Below are 21,647 nucleotides of genomic sequence, written 5' to 3'. Positions count from 1 at the left end.
TTGATTCACTGTAGGCCACCGCTTAATCCATGCTTCAGTGAACCAACCAAATAAACTATTAGATCCTTTTCTAACCTCTCAAGCCAAAACACTGAATGAAGGATCTGTGCTTAGTGGGCCCGTATCAATAAACTCAGCCTGATCCAATTTTATGTGCCTTGCACCATTATCCCACTCCCTTAATAGCCATTTGCACACATATTCCCCAGGTTTCTGTTTGTATATATTAGAAAAATCAAGTAGTTCTTTTGGAGTGTACCATAGCTCCTCATGGGTCACACTTTGTACCTTATCTCTTGGGGCTCACTGGGACTTCAGTCTAGTTATAGGTCTACAAGCAAAAATGGGTAGTGGGGCTGGGTCCTGGGGACATTAAGCAATGTCTTGTAAGGCATATGCCTCAGGCAATACCCCAGATGCCACCCCGGGCAATATCTCAAACAAAGGCTCTTCAGATACAGCTGAGTTAATCTCATCAGATGGGGGTAGAGGGAATAATAGTTTTACTGGGGAGGGTGGCTTAGCAGAGAAAGATGGAGTAATCTCCAAAAGGGAGTAAGAGGGCTGGTTCTGTTGGCAGGAGTGATTCAATGGAATTTAGGGGCTCAGTGTCCCCAGCTTCCTGAACTTCTGCCCGTATGTCCCTATCCCAAGTTTCAGGATTCCCTTTGTTCCCAATTAATGCCCTCGCCATTCGAGGTTGGGACACCATTCGAGGTTGGGAATTCACCTGGCCTTGTAATTCAGCCATTTTTACTATAAGATTCTGGGTTTGGTTTTTGGCAATATCAGCTCTGTCACTCAAGAAATAAGGCTTTCTTTTGGGGCACAAGTGGTAACTTTCAAACCTTTTGTGCTGTGCTTGAGCTGTGACTCTGAAGTCCTGAGCTCATCTCTTTCTTTCACCACTTTGTCTATCGAAAGCAGGACCAAGAACCAAGCCTCCCTGTATGTCTCATTCTGACAAAACTATAGAAAAGTATCAAATATACAATCACCCAGAGTCTTGTTTCTCACTAATATTTGATCCACTGGTGTTGATATTTTGGGTTATTTCTGCTGCCACCTCATGCCATGGATTAGCAATGCCCTCTTTACTACTGGAGGCAAAGTCATCAACACCTTTAAGACTAGCCAGACTTGAGAACCAATTCAGAAAACTCATGATTTTCTTCCTTCAGAACCACTCTTGGTACCAAAATTCTTAGGCTAGGTTCTCTCGAGGAACAAACTAGTGAAGTGTATATATATAAATATACAGAGAGAGATTTATCTCAAGGAAATGGCTCATGTAGTTGTGAAGGCTGGCAAATCCCAAATCCATGGTCAGGCTGAAGGCTGAAGGCTTCTCCTGACTCACATGGTTGCAGGGGCTGACGAACCCAAAATCGGCAAGTCAGGCAGAAGAGTGCTGGCTCACAGGGTTTCAGGAGCTGGTGAATCCTAAGATCTGCAGATCAAGCAGCAGGCTGCTGACCCATGTTCCAAGAACCAGAGGTCAGAGGATGATGAGTAGGATGCAGGATCCCCAAGAGAGCCTTGCCAGACCATCCATATATACTGGATACAGGCCACAGCCCCAAGGAAACTGGTCAGCTTTCGAATGATTGGCTGCTCACATCAGGTCACAAAGTGGAGCATGATTACATAATATCTACCAAACCCCTGAGAACCATGGCCTGGCAAAGTTAACACATAACCTTAACCACCATAATAGACATTTTACCAATGAAGATGTACAAATAATCAATCCCCTGTTACCGTCAAGTCGATTTCAACTCATAGCGACCTTATAGGGCAGAGTAGAAATGCCCCATAGGGTTTCCGAGGAGTGGCTGGTGGATTCAAACTGTTGACTTTTTGGTTAGCAGCCCAAGCTCTTAACTACTGCCCCACCATGTCCAATAAGCATATGAAAAAAAGTTCAACATCATTAGTCATTAGAGAGATACAAATCAAAACTACAATGAGATACAACTTTATACTCACTAGAATGGCTATAAAAATGTAAGAAAAAGTATTGACTGGGATGTGGAGAAATTAGAATCCTTATACATTGCTGGTGGGGATGTCAAATGGTGTAGTCAGTTTGGAAAACATTTTTGGCAGTTTCTTAAAATGTGAAAATACAGACTTCCCATATGATCCTGAATTCCATTCCTAAGAATTCCTATTTCTGTACCCAACAGAAATAAAAACATATGTCCACAAAAAGACTTGTACACAAACGTTCATAGTAGTAGTATTTGTAACTAAAAAGTAGAAACAACCCAAATGCTCATCAACTGGTGAAATACAAACATAATGTGGTAAATCCATACAACGGAATGTTATTTGGCAAAAAAAAAAAAAATGAAGTACTGATACATGCTACAATTTGGATGAATCTTGAATGCATCTTACTAAGTTTAAGAAGCCAGTCACACAAAAAAAACATGTATATATATGGTTTTTGTCAATGCCTATGGAAGCATCAGTCAAGAAATCAACATATTGCACTGGGCAAATCTGCTGCAAAAGACCTCTTTAAAGTGTTAAAAAGCAAAGATGTCACTTTAAGGACTAAGGTGTGCCTGACCCTGGACCCATGGTATTTTCAGTCACCTCATATATATGTGAAACCCGGACAATAAATAAGGAAGACCAAAGAATTGATGCCTTTGAATTACGGTGTTGGTGAAGAATACTGACTATGCCACGGACTGCCAGAGGAATGAACAAATATGTTTTGGAAGAAGTACAGCCAGAATGCTCCTTAGAAGTGAGGATGGTGAGACTTCACCTCAGGTACTTTGGACATATTATCAGGAGGGACCAGCCCCTGGAGAAGGACATTATGGTTGGTAAAGCAGAGAGTCAGCGAAAGAGAGGAAGACCCTCAATGAGATGGACTAACACTTGCTGCAATGATGAGCTCAAGTACAGCAATGACTGTGAACATGGCACAGGACGGGGCAGTGTTTCATTCTGTTGTACACAGGGTCACTATTAGAACCAAACAACATATAGATAGACAGATGCAATGATTCTATTTATAAGATACGTACAGAAAAGGCAAATCTATAGAGACAGATGAGTGGTTGGCTAGGATTGGGGGTACTAGTGGGAAGTGACTGTAAATGGGCATGAAGTTTCTTTTTTGGATAATGGAAATGTTCTGAAGTTAGTGGTAATGGTTGCACAACTCTGTTATATAATCTATGAACTGTACACATAAAAAGGGTGAAACTTACGTAAATTACACATTGAAAGCTTAAAAAATAATTGTTTAAAGCAAAAAAAAAAGATGTACTGTGAAGTTTATAACATGGGTAGAAGTAAAAGGTATGACAATAATAGTATAAAGACTAGGATGAGAAGAAAAGGAAGGTTACTGTTGTGAAGGTTCTTATACCATACTTGCAGTACAAAATGATTTATCTTTTACTCTAAGTTAAAGAGGTATACTAGAAACCACTAAAACACAGTTACAGCTAATAAACCAACAAGAGATTAAATGGAATCATAAACAATATTCAATCCAAAAGAAAAAGAAGAAAAAAGAACAGATGGAACAAACAGCAAGATGATAAATATAAGCCTAATCATATCAATAATCACATTAAACATAAATGGCCGATATACTCCAATTAAAAGGCAGAAAATTGTCAGATTGGTTAAAAAGCAGGACCCAACAATATGGTGTCTATAAGAAACCCTTCAATGGAAAATGCATATAACAATTGTGATGGGTAAGATTGTGTGTCAACTTGGCTGGGCCATGATTCTCAGTGGTTTGGCACGTGTATGATGTGATGAGATGTGATATAATGTGATCACCTTCACAATGGGATCTGCTGTGAGTAGCCAGTCAGTTGAAAGGGAGTTTCCTTGGGTGTGTGGCCAGCACGGAAAATAAGTTGACATTCTGGCAAGGTTTGTGGGCTTTTGCTCACTCTGGATCCTGCAGCTGGCTCCTGTTCATCTGACCTCTGGGTCTTGGGACTTGGGCTAGCAGCTTACCTGCGGTCTTGCCTGCCAATCTTGAGATCTGTCAATCTTCGCAGCCTGTGAACAAGAGCCCTACTCTCTGACTGCTGATCTTGGGGTTGCCAGCCCCTATGCCTACAGGAATCAGGATAAGACTCTATCTTGACCCACATTCTTGGGATGTTCCAGCTTCTACAACCACGATATAAATCTCTCTTTCCCTATATATTTATATACTTTACTGGTTTTGCTTCTCTAGAGAATCCAGCCTAAGACAACAATGAAAGAAGACATTTGTATAAGCAAATCCATTTGTATAAGCAGTACTGATCAATCTAATCAGAAATGATGACAAGAATAGTTTCCATTATCAGCATTTATGACTATCTTGAAAGATATGTCCATGGGTAACAGCTGCTCCTGATGGCCAGTACAAATCATAGGGCATATTTCCAGAAAGCTCAAGAATACCATACAATACAGATACAATTCACTTTGCCACTTGTTTTAACCTATGAAGGAGATTAAATTTGACTTCTGGTTATATAGACTGAAGACAGAAATGCAAAGCACTTCCTGAAGCTATGTGATGTGTCCAGGTTACCGTGGGTCTTAGATCCACCTCTGCCCAGTGCAGCTTCACCAGACCACAGCACCCTTAAAAGCGGTCTTTTGGGGGGAAGCCCACAGCTCTGAACCCAGAACCATCTCTCTTACCTGAGTCTAGGTGGGCTGTCCTAGCTCTCTTCAATTTTCCAAGTGGTTTATATTTTGGCTCAGTGCTTTGAGAAGATCGGCATAAAGGCTTTAAGCTGAAATAAATCAGAGTATCTTGTTTTTTCTTTTCAGAAAGCTGCTGGAATGGAAGTATTATTTATGAAAATAACAAACACTTGACCATAGAGGAAATCACACAATTACTTTTAAGAACTAAAAAGCAATGTTTAAAAAATTAAAAATCACTTCGGTATACTGAAGTGGTAAATATAAGCACTTAAATACAGCCTGGTGAATATCTTCAGTAGACTGCAGCAAAAATTGGATCTTTGCTTTTGCAATGGAGAAAATCAGGTCCCTATTCTAAAAAACTCTTACATGACATCTTTTGGATTTCAGGGACTACAGTGCAGCCAGCTGCTTCCCCTTCCCTGTTTAATGGGGTTTCCTTATATCTTGTAAAAATCTCACAAATTTGATCTCTTTCTAGAGGCCCATAGGTTGAAAGCTAAGACACAGTGGAGATAATACATAAAAGGGCACAGAAACAAGACTTGAGCATGTCCTACCCCCTACCAAGGGCCTCACCGACAACTGTTTCCTCGTACCACTCCTAGAAGCCCTTAAATACAAAAAGACCCAATCAACTGCTGTTGAGTAGATTCCAACTCATGGCAAATCATGTGTGTAGAGTAAAACTGCTCCATAGTGTTTTCAAGGCTCTGACCTTTCAGAAACAGATTGTCAGGCCTGTCTTCCGAGGGGCATCTGGGTGGGTTTAAACCACCAACCTTTTGGTTAATAGTCAAGCACTTAACTGTCTGCACCACCCAGAGACTCCTCTCAGAAGCCTTTAGGGTTCTGTATAACATACCCACTTGAAGACGCCACCGAGGTCCCATGCTGGAACTTATTTATAGCCACACCCAGTTTACATCTTGTGTTCGTTCTCTGGACCCATCCCTTTCGCCCTCCTCCAGAACCTGCTCTGCTCAACTACCACTTCTCTCTTCAGTCACTTCAACCTCTCTCCTCCTCCCCCACTCACCTATAACACAATTGCCTGATAAAAGTGCAAGATGGGGGAATTTGCATTTTAACAAGCACCTAAACTGGAATACATATTTAATGTACATTCAAGTTTAGTTCCATCACACAGATTTTAACCTCGGCTATTTTAAAATCACGCCTTTAAACTCTGTTCCCTCCAGTGACTGTCTATCTGGTCTGTAACTGTTCCCTTCTGAAAGAATACGCTATACTCAGCGCCCTGTTTCCTCACTTTCTACTCCTTCTTCAGACAGCTGAAACTGGCTTCTGGCTCACACATCCACTGAAATTGTCCTCACTGAGAGCACACAAGCGGTCTCATTACTAAGTTTGGTACACTTTGTAATCCCTGTATTATTTGGCTTCTCATGTATTTGACACCGATGATCTCTATTTTCCTTTCCCTTTGCTTCCACCCTAAGAGCCCTGGTGATGCAGTGGTTAAAGTACTTGGCGGCCAACTGAAAAGGCCAGCGGTTTGAACCCACCAGCTGCTCCATGGGAGAAAGATGTCGCAGTCTGCTTCCGTAAAAAATTTATGGCCTTGGGAATCGTATGGGGCAGCTCTACTCTGTCCTGTAGGGTCACTACGTGTCAGAATCAACTCTCCAGCAATGGGTTTTGATGGGTTTTGCTTCCACCACACTACTCTCCTTGTCTGGTTCTACTGTTTGGACCATTCTGTCTCCATCTTGTTCCGGCTCCCCTTTCCTCACTCCTGCCCTAACTGTGCTGACCAGAGTTCTGGCCCCTGCTCTCTTCACGCTCATGCCGTCCTTAGTGATTACACCTGTTATACCTCTACCCTCATGCTTTCAGTTGTCACCTGTACCACCAATTCCTCAATCTGTGTCTCCAACCCAGACCTCTCTCCCAAGCTCCTGAGCTGCATCTTCCATAGGCATTTGAAAACCTAGCCCTGTATGTCCTCACTGCAGCCTCTGACATGGACCCCCTGACTACCAGGGCTGACTGGCCCCTGCCTCCCATCACACGCCGCCGCAGCTTGTACACAGTATGCTGCAGCGTACATTCACCCTCCCCACCAGGCTCTCAGCTCTGTTAAGGACAGAGAGCATATCTCTGTCAACCTGGATTTCAGGCACAGCGCCTAACGTTATAGCCGGAGCTAAAGAAATATTTAATGAATGGATCAGTGAAACTCAAAAAAAGAGGTGAAAAAATGATAATAGCAAAAGGGACCTGTGATTTATTTCGCCTCTCCTTTGTGTTCATTTATTCATTCAGTAGATGCCTTTAACTGATCATCTACTAGGCACTGTGCTAGATGCTTTCCACATACTGCCTCCAAATCTCTGAAAAACCCAACAAGTAGGTATGAATATTCCTATTTTGCTGATTAAAAATTACGAGCTCAGAGATACGATCTGCCCAACACTGCCAGTAAATGGTGGAGCTAGGATTCAAGCCAGGACAAAATGACAATACTACCTGTACATTCTGCTACACTGTGAACTAAATGAAACACTGAAAGGCAAAAACAGAAATGAATTTAAGTTCAAAAATATCAAAACAGAAACAGGTTCTAGATCTGGCAACACTCAGGCAGGATGACCCTTTGATTCCCAGCCGAGAGCCACGAAGGGAGGGCAGAGATCCACGAACAGTAGCTACTCACATCTCTGTAACTTTATCCACAGTTGTGCCTACTGGAATGACATTTGCATATGCGTTCACAGGACAGATGTAGCTCAAGAAATCTTTAATCTAGAAGAAAAAAAAAAAAGAAGAAGGGAAATAAAATAGATCAATTATCTCTATGGTGAAAAATGTGGGCGTTAGAGAAGCATGTAAAGGAAGACAACATAAACGCATAGAACGAGCAGCAGAAATCTTGTAACGCAGTGTCCTCAGTGCTGGCTGCACGTGGGGTCACCTGGGAGCCCTTAAGGAAAAGCAGTGTCCAACGCCAAGGCCCCACCTCCAGCGATCCTTTCACCCCGGATCGACACCAGGGCCTGGGACTCAGTATTTAAGCATCCCCTAGGTGATTCTGTTTCACAATGAGGGCCAGGAATCACTGTCAAATGGGATTCAAAATTTCTGTATGCTTTTTCCATAACATTAGTTTCTTGTTCAAGAAGGTCACACACTGATATTTAACAAATCCCCTTTCAAGTGAGTTAGAATTTAGCTGAGTCTTTATTAACTATTAAAAAAACCTCATTGCCACCGAGTCAATTCAGACTCATAGCAACCCTATAGGACAGAGTAGAACTGCCCCATAGAGTTTCCAAGGAGCACCTGGTGGATTCCAACTGCCAGTCTTTCGGTTAGCAGCCGTAGCACTTAACCACTATACCACCAGGGTTTCCATATGTAGGATACCTGCCTGCTAATTTCAGCAGTTTTCAGGAAAGCCTCTCTCCCTCTCACCAAACACTGTGGAAGAAGACGGTCGACCAGAGATCAGGCGTCACCTGACCCTGTGGTGGTAACTAGCTCTGACCTAAGGAAAGTGGGAAGAAAGGAGGCAGACAGCTGCTTCATCTCTCTGCTCAGGTAAGTAGGAAATGCCTCCTTACTGGCAGGTGATTTTATAAAATCCCAGGAAGGATCATGCTCCCTCAACTTAGCTGCTAATGCACTAAGAGAAATAAGACGGGAGTAGTATTGATTGGGAGTCCATGGCTGGTGCAAATGGGGAATGTGCTCGGCTGCTAACTGAAAGGTTGGAAGTTTGAACCCACCCCAAGGTGCCTCGCAAGAAACCTCTGGCGATCTACTTCCCAAAAATCAAACACTGAAAACCCTAGAGGACAGTTCTACTCTGACACACACGGGGCTGCCATGAGTTAGAGTCGACTTGACGGCAACTGTTGTTAGTATCGATTGAAAAAGTCAAGTCTACCCTTGGTCTGGACTGGATGCCCTCTCTGTGGCTGAGACAGAAAAGATACTCAGCCTCTAAGAGATCAGCAGCAAGGGGCACTGATGGAAGTCAGCTGCCAAATCAAGGACACATCACCAGGAAGGGGCTTTGATAACAACTTTAAGATTCTGGATATACTGATAAAGAAAACATTCACTCAAGTATAGCATCAAAACTAATTTCTTCAAAAACTGCTCTCAGATAACCTATTTGTTCATGAAAGTTCAGTTCAGTTACTTAGTAGAGATGTTAGTGTGGTATTTTGATAACATGATAAAGAATCATTTATAATATGATGGCTGACTTGATAAGAATGCCACTACCTGGAGCTTCTGGAAGAACTCACCTGTTCAAATCATTAACATATTCACGGCTCATGGCTGAAGTGCCGAATCCATGGACCCCGAATACAAAGATAATGGTTGTCAGGGAAACGGACTTTTAAGTGCAGAAATGGCAAAACAAAATTTATGACATATAGGCTCCAAAAACAGCCTGCTTTCATACTGCTTTTTCTCCAATATGTGAAATCACTGAATCTCTGCACTTTGAAAATGCATAAAAAGTTTACAAATAAATTACATATATCAGGTTCCCATTCTAGTATAGGCCAATTTTCTATACAAAAAGTATCATACCCTCCCTCCGCACCCCCCCAAAAAAACAAAAAACTAACATTTCTAAGCCCTTTTAAGTTGAGTAATTCTATTATACTATCTTTTTTAAGGACAAGGCCTGTAACCTGATCATCCTCGTTATCCCCCATTGCTAAATATTCAGTACTATTTTTTAAATGGTTTTTCAGTACAATCAAATTTCGGAAGAGGCCAGGAATCTGGATGGTACCTTAAGGTTAGCTACGGGGAGACTTTTTTCTATAGCACTCCTTCAAATAGGATTTATGATTCTTTTATGGTAGGTGAACAGAACAACTGAAAAGGGAACGTTCAGATACATTTAGGAAGCAAGATGGGAAGAAAACCTTAATCACACATATTCTCTATTTAGGCCGAAAACGAGATAATAGCGATTTCCTTTATAGTTGGTAAGCGTATCCCACCCACTGAGATTTTTTTCCCTGCATTTCTAAAGGAAAAGCTGCACTAGATCTTGAGCAGCAGAGAGATGGGTCCAGAAGTCAGATCACTGTGGTTCTCAACCCTGAAAGCTGCAGAGCAGTCAGCGGGAAGGGTGTGAGTGTATGGGGTCCTCTTACCTCACTGTAGGAAGAATGGAAAGAAAAACAGGCTCTGTAGGAACTCTCTCCGGTCCTAAAGGGAAATGAAAACACAACACACACAGGTCAGGTATCAAAACTAAGTTAGACTAAGTTACATTTCTGGAAGGAGTTAGCAGCTGAGCACATTCGCCATGTGCACCACCCACTCACTCCCAATTAGACTAAGTTCTTCATTCTGAGGCTTCCCATTTGGGCCATTTCAGTCTGAAACCATCTCACAATCAAGGATTTCTCCCCGGGACTAGTGTGAGCTCTTCCCAGATATCTAACTCTGTTGAGAATAAAAAACAGATAAGCCCCTTATTCCAGAAAATATAAAATTCAGAAATATGTGTTTCCCCTTTTTTAAAAAAAAAAAAAGTACATCAGTATTTCGCAGTACAATGCTTTGCTCCACGGATTTGTCAGGCTACGAGAAAAGACTCAAAAGAAATACATTTTAGCTTCGCTCCACTTTTTGTAGATCACCAGGCCTTTCTTCCTAGTCCACCTATGCTCGGCTAGCCTCCACTGAGGAAGGGTGGCGGCTGCGCATGAGGGGCACTGGCTGGAAGCAAACCTGGGTCTCCCTCGTGGAAGGCAAGAATTCTACCACTGAATCACCAATGTCCGCTAAAAAAACTATTCCCTAAATCGTGACACACACAAGGAGAAAGGTAACCTGCTTAGTACTAACGGAACTTGTTGGTTTTTCCCTGGTATCAATAGTCAAGGTTTATGAACCATGCTTAGTAGTTACAAAGAATATAAAACAATGGCTACTGTGCAAATGAAAGATTATTCAAAATAGTATCATTTGCCATAAAATCAGTGACACAAATTAAATTTCTTTCTTTAGGGGCATTTTTCCCCCAAAAACTATAAGAAAATACAAGCTCATAATAATTAAGATGCAGTTTCTCTGACCCTTGCCACTGACAGAGATTTCTGAACATTTTTCCTAAAACTTAAACACCATGCAGAGGTTTTTGTTTTGCTGATTATTACTGTTGTTATTGTTGGTTTAGTCTCTCCTCTATGGAGCTGAAAATCAATCTGATTGATTTCCTTGTATAAATAAAAATAAAGAGAACACTTGCATTAAGCAATTATATTATCTTCACCATGCTTTCATCTAAAATATTACTTCTACTCGCTGTGATTTTCCCTCCCTGAGCCTTGGTGGCAAAGTTAAGTGCTTGGCTGCTAACTGAAAGGTTGGCATTTCAAACCCATCAGCTGTTCCTCGGGAGAAAGATGTGGCAATTTGCTCCCATAAAGATTACAGTCTTGAAAACCCTAGGGGGCAGTTCTACCCTGTCCTATAAAGTCATTAAGAGTTGGAATCAACTCAATCGCAATGGGTTTGAGTTGGCTTTTCTTTTTTTATCTTGCTTAAAAAGTGAAGGCCAAAGCTGACGATTAGATTTCCAAGAAGGCAGCATTGCTAAGACTAACATATTAACTTCTTCCTCATCTGAACACAGCTATTCTCTCAGTGGGGGCCTCTGCGTTCTTCGGTTCTCTATCTACGCCTTCCTCTGGGAGTCAGCGAAGGCTATTCTGGAAGAAGTGATATCTAAATTGATCAAAAAAGATAGATGTTAACGGAGCACAAAGAATAATGGGGTGTGTGTTGGAAGTATAAGTAGTTGCGGTTTAGTGTTAGAGTCCAACTGTGGGCTCCTCTAAGCTCTTGTAACAATTATGATTTCATAATTTATTTTTCAATTACGAATTTATCACTGAGCACTCTCTCTTCTATTCACAGCCTACTGCTGTCTAAGCTTTTAAAAATACTTCTTGGTACTTAACTTTTTTCATCTTTATATATTTCTTCGTCACCTAAATGACCAGTTCCTTTAGGATGCAGTGGAAGAAATGTTAAAGATCATTAGTCCTACTTAAAACTGAAGGGTAGAAAAGTCACATTATTTGTCCAAGACTATGAACTAACTATTAGAGAAGTAAGAGATCCTGACTCCTGTTCTAATAGGAGCCAACCTAGTTAAAATAAACCTTGTTTGGAAGAGGCCAGCTTGTCCTTTTAAATTACATCTCTGCTTCCCAGACATTAGCTCCTCCCGAAACATAAGAAGCATTGCTCAGTTACATCACGGACACAGATATGATTGCTAAAAAAAAAGTTTGAGTGCACTCACCTATAAGGGGAACAAGATGAGTAAACTGTTTCTAGAGAATGTAGTAAGTGCTATAATCTTACCCAGAAGAGAGCTCCTGAGTGTTTCTCAATATAAACCTTCAAAGGACACCAAGTCCTATCTCCACAGAGCTATCAGGCATTGATAATCACTGTCAAACTAAGCCAATACCAAAAGGCATTTAGGTCCTGACTCATGGTTCCCAGTGTTTGGTGGAATCCAGTGTTTCATGGAATACTTATGAAGATCCAGTAAAAGAAAGTTGGCTCGTGATAAACATGTATATTTTTTACCTACACCTTCTCCAATACCAAGTCATGTGAAAGCTTCTGAGGCACTTTACCTCTTCCAATCCGAAATCCCTCCCCCACAGTGGCCAGGCTTATTTAACATCTTAAAATTGCTTATTAAAATGAAAAAAAAAAAAAATTACCTCCTATGAACTTTTCCCCTATACTGTATTGTCAAGAAAACAAAGTGCTTGGAATTGATTGTGCTGAGCTCTTACGGATGCCCTGTGCTCAGCATGCACCCTGACTTCACCATCTGGGTCCACCTAGCCCCAACATTTCATGATCCCATCTACTTCTCAGGATGCTATCAGCTCTGGGCTCTGGGCATACTGGTATACCACAAACCCTCGTCTGTGTTAGAATCAAGTTCATTTGTTGGATCAACTCTCAAATCTGCCTCTCAGAAAAAAGCATGCACAGTCACTCTGGTCTTCCATCCTAAAAGTCAGGAAGTTCTATTTGGTATAAGATCATTAAAGATTCAAAAATCTCTCCCCCCATAACCTCCATCCCCCAAAAGAAACCAAACCTGTTGCAGTCAAGTCGATTCTGATTCACAGTGACCTTACAGGACAGATAAGACAGAGTAGAACGGCCCCATAGAGTTTCCAAGGCTATAATCTTTATGGAAGCAGATTGCCACATCTTCTTCTCAAGGAGCAACTAGTGGGTTTGAACCATCGACCTTTCGGTTAGCAGCTGAGTGCTTTAACCACTGCATGACCAAACCCACTGCTGTCGCGTCGATTCCAACTCATAGCAACCCTAAAGGACAGAGCAGAACTGCCTCAAAGGCTTTCTAAGGCTGCAATCTTTATGGAAGCAGGCTGCCACATCTTTCTCCTAAAGGGCAGCTGGAGGTTCGAACCACCGATGTTTTGGTTAGCAGCCAAGAGCTTTAATCACTGTACCACCAGGGCACCTTTGCACAACCAGGGCTCTTCAAAATATCCCCAATACTGGAATATCCCCGGTACTTCACTTCCTTGTCGGTTGGCAAATTCCATTTCTACTCTGTAAAGCTTTCTGGACCAGAACAATCAGGAACTTTCCTGCGTAAGATTACAGCACTTGCCACATTCCCTAGAAACAATTTACTTATCTTGTTTCCTTTAATAGATTACTGCATTCAAACCTCTTTTTAAATTGTTGCTGTTGTTGTTAGGTGACTTCTGGCTGGTTCCAACTCATATCGACCCTATAGGACAGAATACAACGGCCTCATAGAGTTTCCAAGGGGCAGTTGGTGGATTTGAACTCCAGACCTTTTGGTTAGCAGTCATGGACTTCAATTTTTTTTTTTTTTGTTCTTTAGGTGAAAGAAAATTTATACATGAATTGTTTTTTGACACTGGTTGTAATCCCTGCATTGTGTCAGCACTCTCCCCCTTTCCCTTTCCACCCTGGGTTCCCTGTGTCCATTTGTCCAGTTTTCCTGTCCCTTTCTGCCTTCTTGTCTTGCTTTTGGGCAGGTGTTGCCCATTTGGTATTGTATACTTGATTGAACTGAGAAGTGTGTTCCTCACATGTGTTGTTTGTTTTATAGGCCTGATTTTTGGCAGAAAGGAGGACTTTGGGATAAAACTTCAATCTGTCCTACCCATAAAAAATTTTTTTTACATACTCCTTATATATATTTTTATCTTTATTTATAAATTATGTACTTCTCTGGCAAAACTGGGTATCATTTGCAGATAAATAAAACACGATCCATACCTCATACCATACACAAAAACTAACTCAAAATGGATCAAAGACCTAAATGTTCAAACTAAAACTATAAAGTTCCTGCAAGATAACATAAGGACAAAGCTAGGGTTCTACTTTCTGGCATAAATACACTATCAAACATATGAACAATAGAAGATAAACTAGGTAACTGGGACCTCCTAAAAATTAAATACTTATGCTCATCAAAAGCCCTTACCAAAAGAGTAAAAAGAGAACCTACAGACTAGGAAAAAAAATTTGGCAACATGTCTGACAAGGGCCCAATCTTTAAAATAGAAAATTTCAACACCTCAACAATGAAAAGACAAACAATCCAATCAAAAAATGTACAAAGGACATTAACAGAAACTTCACCAAAGAGGACATTCGGGCGGCTAACAAACACTTGAAGAAACGCTCATGACAATTAGCCATTAAAAAAAAAAAGCCATTAGACAGATGCAAATCAAAACTACAATGAGATACTATCTCGCCCCTGCAAAAACGGCACTGATCAAAAAAACAGAAAACAAATGTTGGCAAGGTTGTGGGGATACTGGGACTCTTATACACTGCTGTGGGATTGTAAATGGTACAACCACTATGGAAAATGGTATGGCACTTCCTCAAAAGCTAGAAATAGAAATACCTTATGATCCAGTATTCTCACTCCTAAGTACATATCCTAGAGATATAAGACTAGTGACATGAATAGACATTTGCACACCTATGTTCATTGCAGCATTATTCACAATAGCAAAAAGATGGAAACAACCTAAGTGCCCATCAATGGATGAATGAATAAACAAATTGTGGTACATAGGTACAATGGAATACTACACAACGACAGAATAATGATGAGTCTGTGAAACATAACATGGATGAATCTAAAGGACATTATGCTGAGTGAAATAAGTCAAACACAAAAGGACAAATATTGCATGACACCACTTTTATAAAAAGTTAAGAATAGGTACACACACAGAAAGCAAGGTTCTTTGATGGTTACCAGGGAAGAGAGAGGAAGGGAGGGTGAATCACTTACTAGACAGTAAACCAAAATGAAAAACCCACTGCTGTCGAGTCAATTCTGACTCAAAGCAACCCTGTAGGTCAGAGGAGAACTGCCCCGCATGGTTTCCAAGGATGTAAATCTTTACAGAAGCAGACTTCCACAACTTTCCCTAGGATAGCAGACAAGTGTTAATTCTGGTGACAGGAAAGGCAATACACAGTATGGTGGAAGTAAGCACAACTTGACCAAGGTCATTGAAGAGAAGAAAGGACAACTATGGTAAATGCTATAACATATACAATTTTGCAATAATAGTAATAACCAGCAAAACCTGTATGAGTGTTTACATGAGTAGCTATGTATGCGATACAAGTGAGGGAAGTCATATGGGAGTACATGCTTGTGCATATACAGGCATATTTGTAGGCATATGTCTATATGTGTTTGTATGAGCTGCATATATACTCATATATACAATAAAGCACACGGGGACATAGTTATGGATACTTCTTAGACATACTCAAACATCTCGTGGGACTAACTGACTGGGTTTAAGGCTCAGGACCAGAGTTTCATGTGACAATTAGGTCAAATGGCATAACTTAGTTCCTAAAGATGACGTTCTACATCCTAGTTTGGTGAGGAGCATCTGGGGTGTTAAAAGCTTGTGAGCAACCATCTAAGATACACTATTGGTCTATTATCATCTGGAGCAAAGGAGAGTGAAGGAAATCAAAGACTCAAGGAAGAAATTCGTCCACAGGACTAATGGCCAATGTGAACCACAGCCTCTTCTGGCCTGAGACCAGAAGAATTGGATGGTGCCTGGCTACTACTACCAACAGTTCTGAATGGGGTTATAAGTTCCCAGATAGGATGGGAGAAAAATGTAAAACAAAACCCAGATTCATAAAAAAGGCCAGATTGACTGGACTGTTAGAGACCTCTAGGACTATTGCCCTAAGATACCCTTTTAACCTGGAACTGAAGCCACTCCCAGAGGTCTCCTTTCAGCCAAATAACAGACTGGCCTATAAAACAAACAATAACAACCCTGAGGAATGTGCTCCTTTAGACAATCAACTATACGGTTAAACAGTTAAACAATCAACCAAATGGTCAACATTTACACAAAAGCAAAGATAAGAAGGCAAGGAGGGGCAAGGACACTGGATGGACAGGGGGCAGGTGGGGCGGAAGTGAGGAGAGTGCTAACGCTTTATGGGGATTGTGACTAATGGCACACAACAATTTGTGCATGACTTGCTGAATCTAATTTGCTATGTAAACTTTCACCTAAAATGCAATAAAATATATATATATTAAAAAAAAAAAGACCCAAAGATGAGACTATAAGGGGACAGGGAAACTAGATTAACGAAAATGGAACAACCAGAATGGAAACAAGAATATTCATGTACTGTGAAGAATGTGGAAACCCTGGTGGCGCAGTGGTTAAGTGCTATGGCTGCTAACTAAAGGGCTGGGAGTTCAAATCTGCCAGGTGCTCCTTGGAAACTCCATGGGGCAGTTCTACTCTGTCCTATAGGGTCGCTGAGTCAGAATTGACTTGATGGCAGTGGGTTTGGTTTTTTTTTTTTTAGTTAAGAACGTAACCAATGTCACTGAACAATTTGTGTAGAAATTTTTGAACGGGAATCTAAACTGCTGTGTAAACCTTCACCAAAAACACAATAAAATATATATTTTTAAATTATATACTTCTATTAAAACCAATGAATAAGGAAGACTGAAGAAGAATTGACACCTTTGAATTGTGGTGTTGGTGAAGAATACTGAATATACCATAGACTGCCAAAAGAATGAACAAATAGAAGAAGTACAGCCAGGATGCTCCCTAGAGGCAAGGATGGCGAGACCGCGTCTTACATACTTTGGACATGTTGTCAGGAGGGATCAGTCCCTGGAGAAGGGCATCATGCTTGGCAGAGCACAGGGTCAGTGGAAAAGAGGAAGACCCTCAACGAGGTGGATTGACACAGTGGCTGCAACAATGAGCTCAAGCATAACAACGATTATAAGGATGGCTCAGGACTGGGCAGTGTTTCGTTCTGTTGTGCATAGGGTCGCTATGAGTTGGAACCAAATCGATAGCACCTAAAACAACAACTAATACCAAAACCAAAACATATTGTCTATATTTACACAGTTTAAATTTAAGAAATTATTTTTCAAAACTATAATACTTCCCCGCCTTGGACTAAGGCTAGACGGCATTTAAACAAAGTTAAATCAGACAATTGACCTCAAAGCAAGGTTTCTCTCAGAAGACCTAGACACATTGCTTTCTTACCTCACAATCACATTTGTTTTTCTTGTTCTTTCTCCAAACCACATAGTGGATGGCTTAATGCTGATTGTGTGCAGTGGAATTCTATTTCTGGAAGTCATTCCACAAGGTAATTTGTTCCCCTGAAAATATTCTTCTGCCTAAAAAAGATTAAAAAATAAACAAATAAAAAATATATAAATAGGAAAATAGTTCTAGTTGTTCAACAAATCTTGTAGGCAGGGTCCCACATACAAATGTAGATATGAGGAAATCATCAGATAATTCCAAGTTGAGAAACATGCTACAGAACAACTAGCCTGGACTTTTCAAAAATATCAATGTCATGACAGAAAGACAAAAGGCTTAGAGATTTGATTTACATTAAAAGAGATTAAAGAGACATGACTGAATGGACAAATGATCCTTAATTTAATACTGGTGGCCCCTGCTCCCCCAACCCCACAAAATATAAAAAACATTATTGGGACAACCAGGGAAATATCAATTTGGATCGTATAATATCTAATAGTATTGTATCAATGTTAAATTTCCTGAGTGTGGTAAATGTATTATGGCTACTTAGGAGAATGTCTTTAAGAGATCCATGTGACAGGATTTAGGATGAAGTGTCATGAAGTCTGCAGCTTACTCCCAAATGGTTCAGGATGGGGCAGAGGGTGATTACAGAGAGAGGGAAAAAGAAAATGCAAATATGGCAAATGGTAACAAACTGGTAGAGCCAGATGAAGATGCTACTAGTCTTATTATTTTACTGTTGATGTCACATTTTTCAAACTAAAGTTGGAGGAAAAAAAGGAACAAAAAATTTTTAAAAGATTGAGAAATAATGGGCCTCCTTTTCAAAATACCCTGCCTACAAGATTTGTTGAAAATCTAGAACTATTTTCCTATATATATATATATATATATATTCTTTTTAATCTTTTTTTTTAGGCAGAGGAATAGTTTCAGGGAAACAAATTACCCTGTGGAATGACTTCCAAAAATAGAATTCCACTGCACACAATCAGCATTAAGCCATCCACTATGTGGTTTGGAGAAAGAACAAGAAAAACAAATGTGATTGTGAGGTACGAAAGCAATGTGTCATAGGTCTTCTGAGAGAAACCTTGCTTTGAGGTCAATTGTCTGATTTAACTTTGTTTAAATGCCGTCTAGCCTTAGTCCAAGGCGGGGATGTATTACAGTTTTGAAAAATAATTTCTTAAATTTAAACTTTGTAAATACAGCATTCTACCCAAACCAAATTTCATCGGGATCCCTCTGGTGCTCTCTCATGCAGTTTGGATGAGATCGCTACAAGGCCCTGAGTGGTCTCCACTCATCAGTAGTTTTAAAGGCCATATGCGTTAAGAAACCGCTTAAGCCACCCAGAAGGAGCATTTCAAGAAAGGAGCCAAATGTGGGGAAGGACTGCTGTTGTGTTGTTGCATGCTGTTGAGTTGATTCCAACTCATAGCGACCTGATATGAGTATGAGATGACAGCAGGAGCAGTTATAAGTTAGACCAGTCTGTGAATCCTCAGGGAAACCCTGGTGGCATAATGGTTAAGAGCTGTGGCTGCTAACCAAAAGGTCGGCAGTTCAAACCTACCAGGTGCTCCTTGGAAACCCTATGGGGCAGTTCTACTCTGTCCTATAGGGTCACTATGAGTCAGAATTGACTGGACAGCAATGGGTTTTTTTTTTTTTTTTGGTGGGCCCTGAAAGCATTCAGAGAGAAAAGAAACTTGCCAGTTAAAACACTTAGAGGCAGAGGAGTGAGGAAGGCAGAGGGATACCCTGGGGAGCCGGCCTTGGGGTGGGGTGGGGGGCTGGGTTGAATGCAGCTGATGGATCACGGAGTTTCCTTATCACAATAACATTTTCTTTGACCTTTAGGTGCTTTTATATTTTCATCTCAGAAAGAAAACAAAATTCTGAACTCAGGACTTGGCAAGCATTTCTGTGTTATCTCCTGGAGCAGGTGGCCCTCCTTTTATCCACTTTCCCTATTCTTGAAATGTGGGTGTCTCTTCTCTACAGTTCACCTCCAGGGTTTGGAACGGAAAAGGCCACTTTCCTTTTTGTTCCACCTTTCAAATTTAACACAGAGAAGCCTTTAGGATGTAGTCATCCTGACAACTTCTCTGAAGAAAGAATCAACTGACGTGGGTCTTCTGCTGCTATTTGCTTAATTGTAAAGAAATTATTCTGAAAACTGAAGTCTGATGTTTAATTTGAAATACATGCTTTGATGGTGGCATTTGTGAATTCTTCACCTTTTGTTCTAAACAAGAAGACTAATAGAAAGCATGGATGACTTCAGGCTTTTTTGTTTGTTTGTTTTGTTTTTAATGTCTTCTGGTTTCAGCCAGTATCAGGAAAAGTACAGTTCAGACTGCAGAAGTAAATTCCAAATATACTTTCCCATTTGAAATGGAAGAGACAGTAAAAAAAATTACATATATTTATGTATCTAAATCCTGGCTCATCTCATGACATATATTTCCCAAACAAACAATGGTCCAATTTTGCAATTGAGGTGATAAAGCAGGATAAAGATATCTTGGGATTTTCGTATGTGAATAAACCATCACAGTCTCTGTACAAATACACATTTTTGCATGTGTAAATCTACATTTGTTGAGTGAGAAGAACGATTTCTCTCCATGAGAAGACCGATTTCTCTCCATGAGAAGACAGCTGCATTCACTTTTCTCCTCAGAAGTCCTTGGACACTGGTATACTAAAATGTTTTTTCATTTATCTAAGGAAGGACCACATTGTGAAGAAGCCAGGCATCTGATACATACTTGGGTTTAGTGAAAGAGTGGTAAATGACAAGAAAACAGCCCTGCATCCCGTGATGGAACCCTTTTTACCTCCCCAGGAAGTGAGGCTGCTGTGTTGGAAATTATTTCACCTCTGTGGAGTCTTATAATAGCACTTGAGACTTGGTTTCCCGTGCTGCCATGGCTGGAAGAAGACTAGTATGAGTGGTTTTTCAGTTCAGAAGATGTTATGGACCCTATAGTATGATCTGCCTTCAACTGTGGACATAAAAGTGTGGGAGGAAATGAGAAAAGTTTTCACATAATTCCTTTCTCCTAAGAAAAAGAAGCAAAGGTGCCTTATGCAGCTCCATCTGACTTCATGACATTTTACATTCTTTAAAAAAAAAAAAAAAAAACGCTCCTTTTTTTTAAAAAAACGATAAGTAACTTTCCCTTCCATTCAAGATGAGCACGTGGGTGTTTGATTTATTTTTCTAGGTGACAGGTGTAAAGTTAGGCTGAAAAAGCCTGGATTCAAGTAACTGCCCAGTCGAAACTGAAGCTTCTCATTAGAGAATGGGCCTCAGAAGAAATGTTCCCAAATTCGCGGTTGTGTCAGTGTAGATTAAAAAAAAACTCAGGACCTGAAAAACAGACTTCAAAGAAGAGAGAGAATTTCAACAAGAAATACAAATCTTCTTTTCCTTCACTTAAAAATTATGCCACATGAACAGACTATAGAATAAAGCTATCCTCACTTCCAAACCAACGGGAACATTGTATGAAATGTTAGGTTCTTACATAAGGAGAAGAGAAATTCATTTATAATCCTTTGAGATGAGAGGAAGAATTTAAAACTTCTTAGATGAAATTAAGAACAGTTAGTCTTAGATCATCTATGTTACAGGGAACGTTTGCCCAGAGCCACACACGCTGTGAAGCATGCTGTGATTTACCAAAATTTGATATTGACAGAAATAGTCCAACATGGGAAATATTGAGCGCTCTAATGATTAAATGATTAAAAAAGAAAGCTTTTTAAGCCTACTCTTCAGGCAGGGATTGGACTAGACTAGGGGACAGACAATGATACTGGTTAAGAATGAGCTTCTTGGATCAAGTAGACACGTGAGACTATGTTGGCATCTCCTGTCTGAAGGGGAGACAAGAGGGTAGAGGGGGTCAGAAGCTGGCCGAATAGACACAAAAATAGAGAGTGGAGGGAAGGGGTGTGCCGTCTCATTAAGGGGAGAACAATTAGGAGTATATAGCAAGCTATATATAAATTTTTGTATGCCAGACTGACGATTTGTAAACTTTCATTTAAAGCACAATGAAAACTAAAAAAAAAAAAGGCAGCTTTTTAGTAAAATTGCGTAAAAAACCAAAACCAAACCCACTGATGTCAAGTCAATTCTGACGCATAGCGACCCTATAGGAAAGAGTAGAACTGCCCCACAGGGTTTCCAAGGAGCACCTGGTAAAGCAAAACTTCTGACCTTTTGGTTAGCAGCCATAGCACTTAACCATTACGCCACCAGGGCTTCCA

The 21,647-nt window shown here is 40.5% G+C and overlaps 1 protein-coding gene across 2 annotated transcripts in view; it reads right to left on the bottom strand.

Moving 5' to 3' along the window:
• Nucleotides 1-21,647, bottom strand: part of DCLRE1C (DNA cross-link repair 1C) — a 55,309-nt gene that overhangs the window by 6,406 nt on the left and 27,256 nt on the right. For both annotated transcript variants that reach the window (XM_049881942.1, XM_049881943.1), the window contains 4 exons: nucleotides 17,343-17,479; nucleotides 9,846-9,900; nucleotides 7,376-7,464; nucleotides 4,687-4,781 (listed from right to left, as the gene is read on the bottom strand). In XM_049881942.1, coding sequence (XP_049737899.1) covers nucleotides 4,687-4,781; nucleotides 7,376-7,464; nucleotides 9,846-9,900; nucleotides 17,343-17,479 — 376 coding nt within the window. The remainder of the gene's footprint in view (nucleotides 1-4,686; nucleotides 4,782-7,375; nucleotides 7,465-9,845; nucleotides 9,901-17,342; nucleotides 17,480-21,647) is intronic.

This window comes from Elephas maximus, chromosome 4 (genome assembly GCF_024166365.1).
Source record: "Elephas maximus indicus isolate mEleMax1 chromosome 4, mEleMax1 primary haplotype, whole genome shotgun sequence".
NCBI lineage: Eukaryota > Metazoa > Chordata > Mammalia > Proboscidea > Elephantidae > Elephas > Elephas maximus.
The sequence above is the reverse complement of the archived record's forward strand: the minus strand, read 5'-3'. Positions and strand labels throughout refer to the sequence as shown.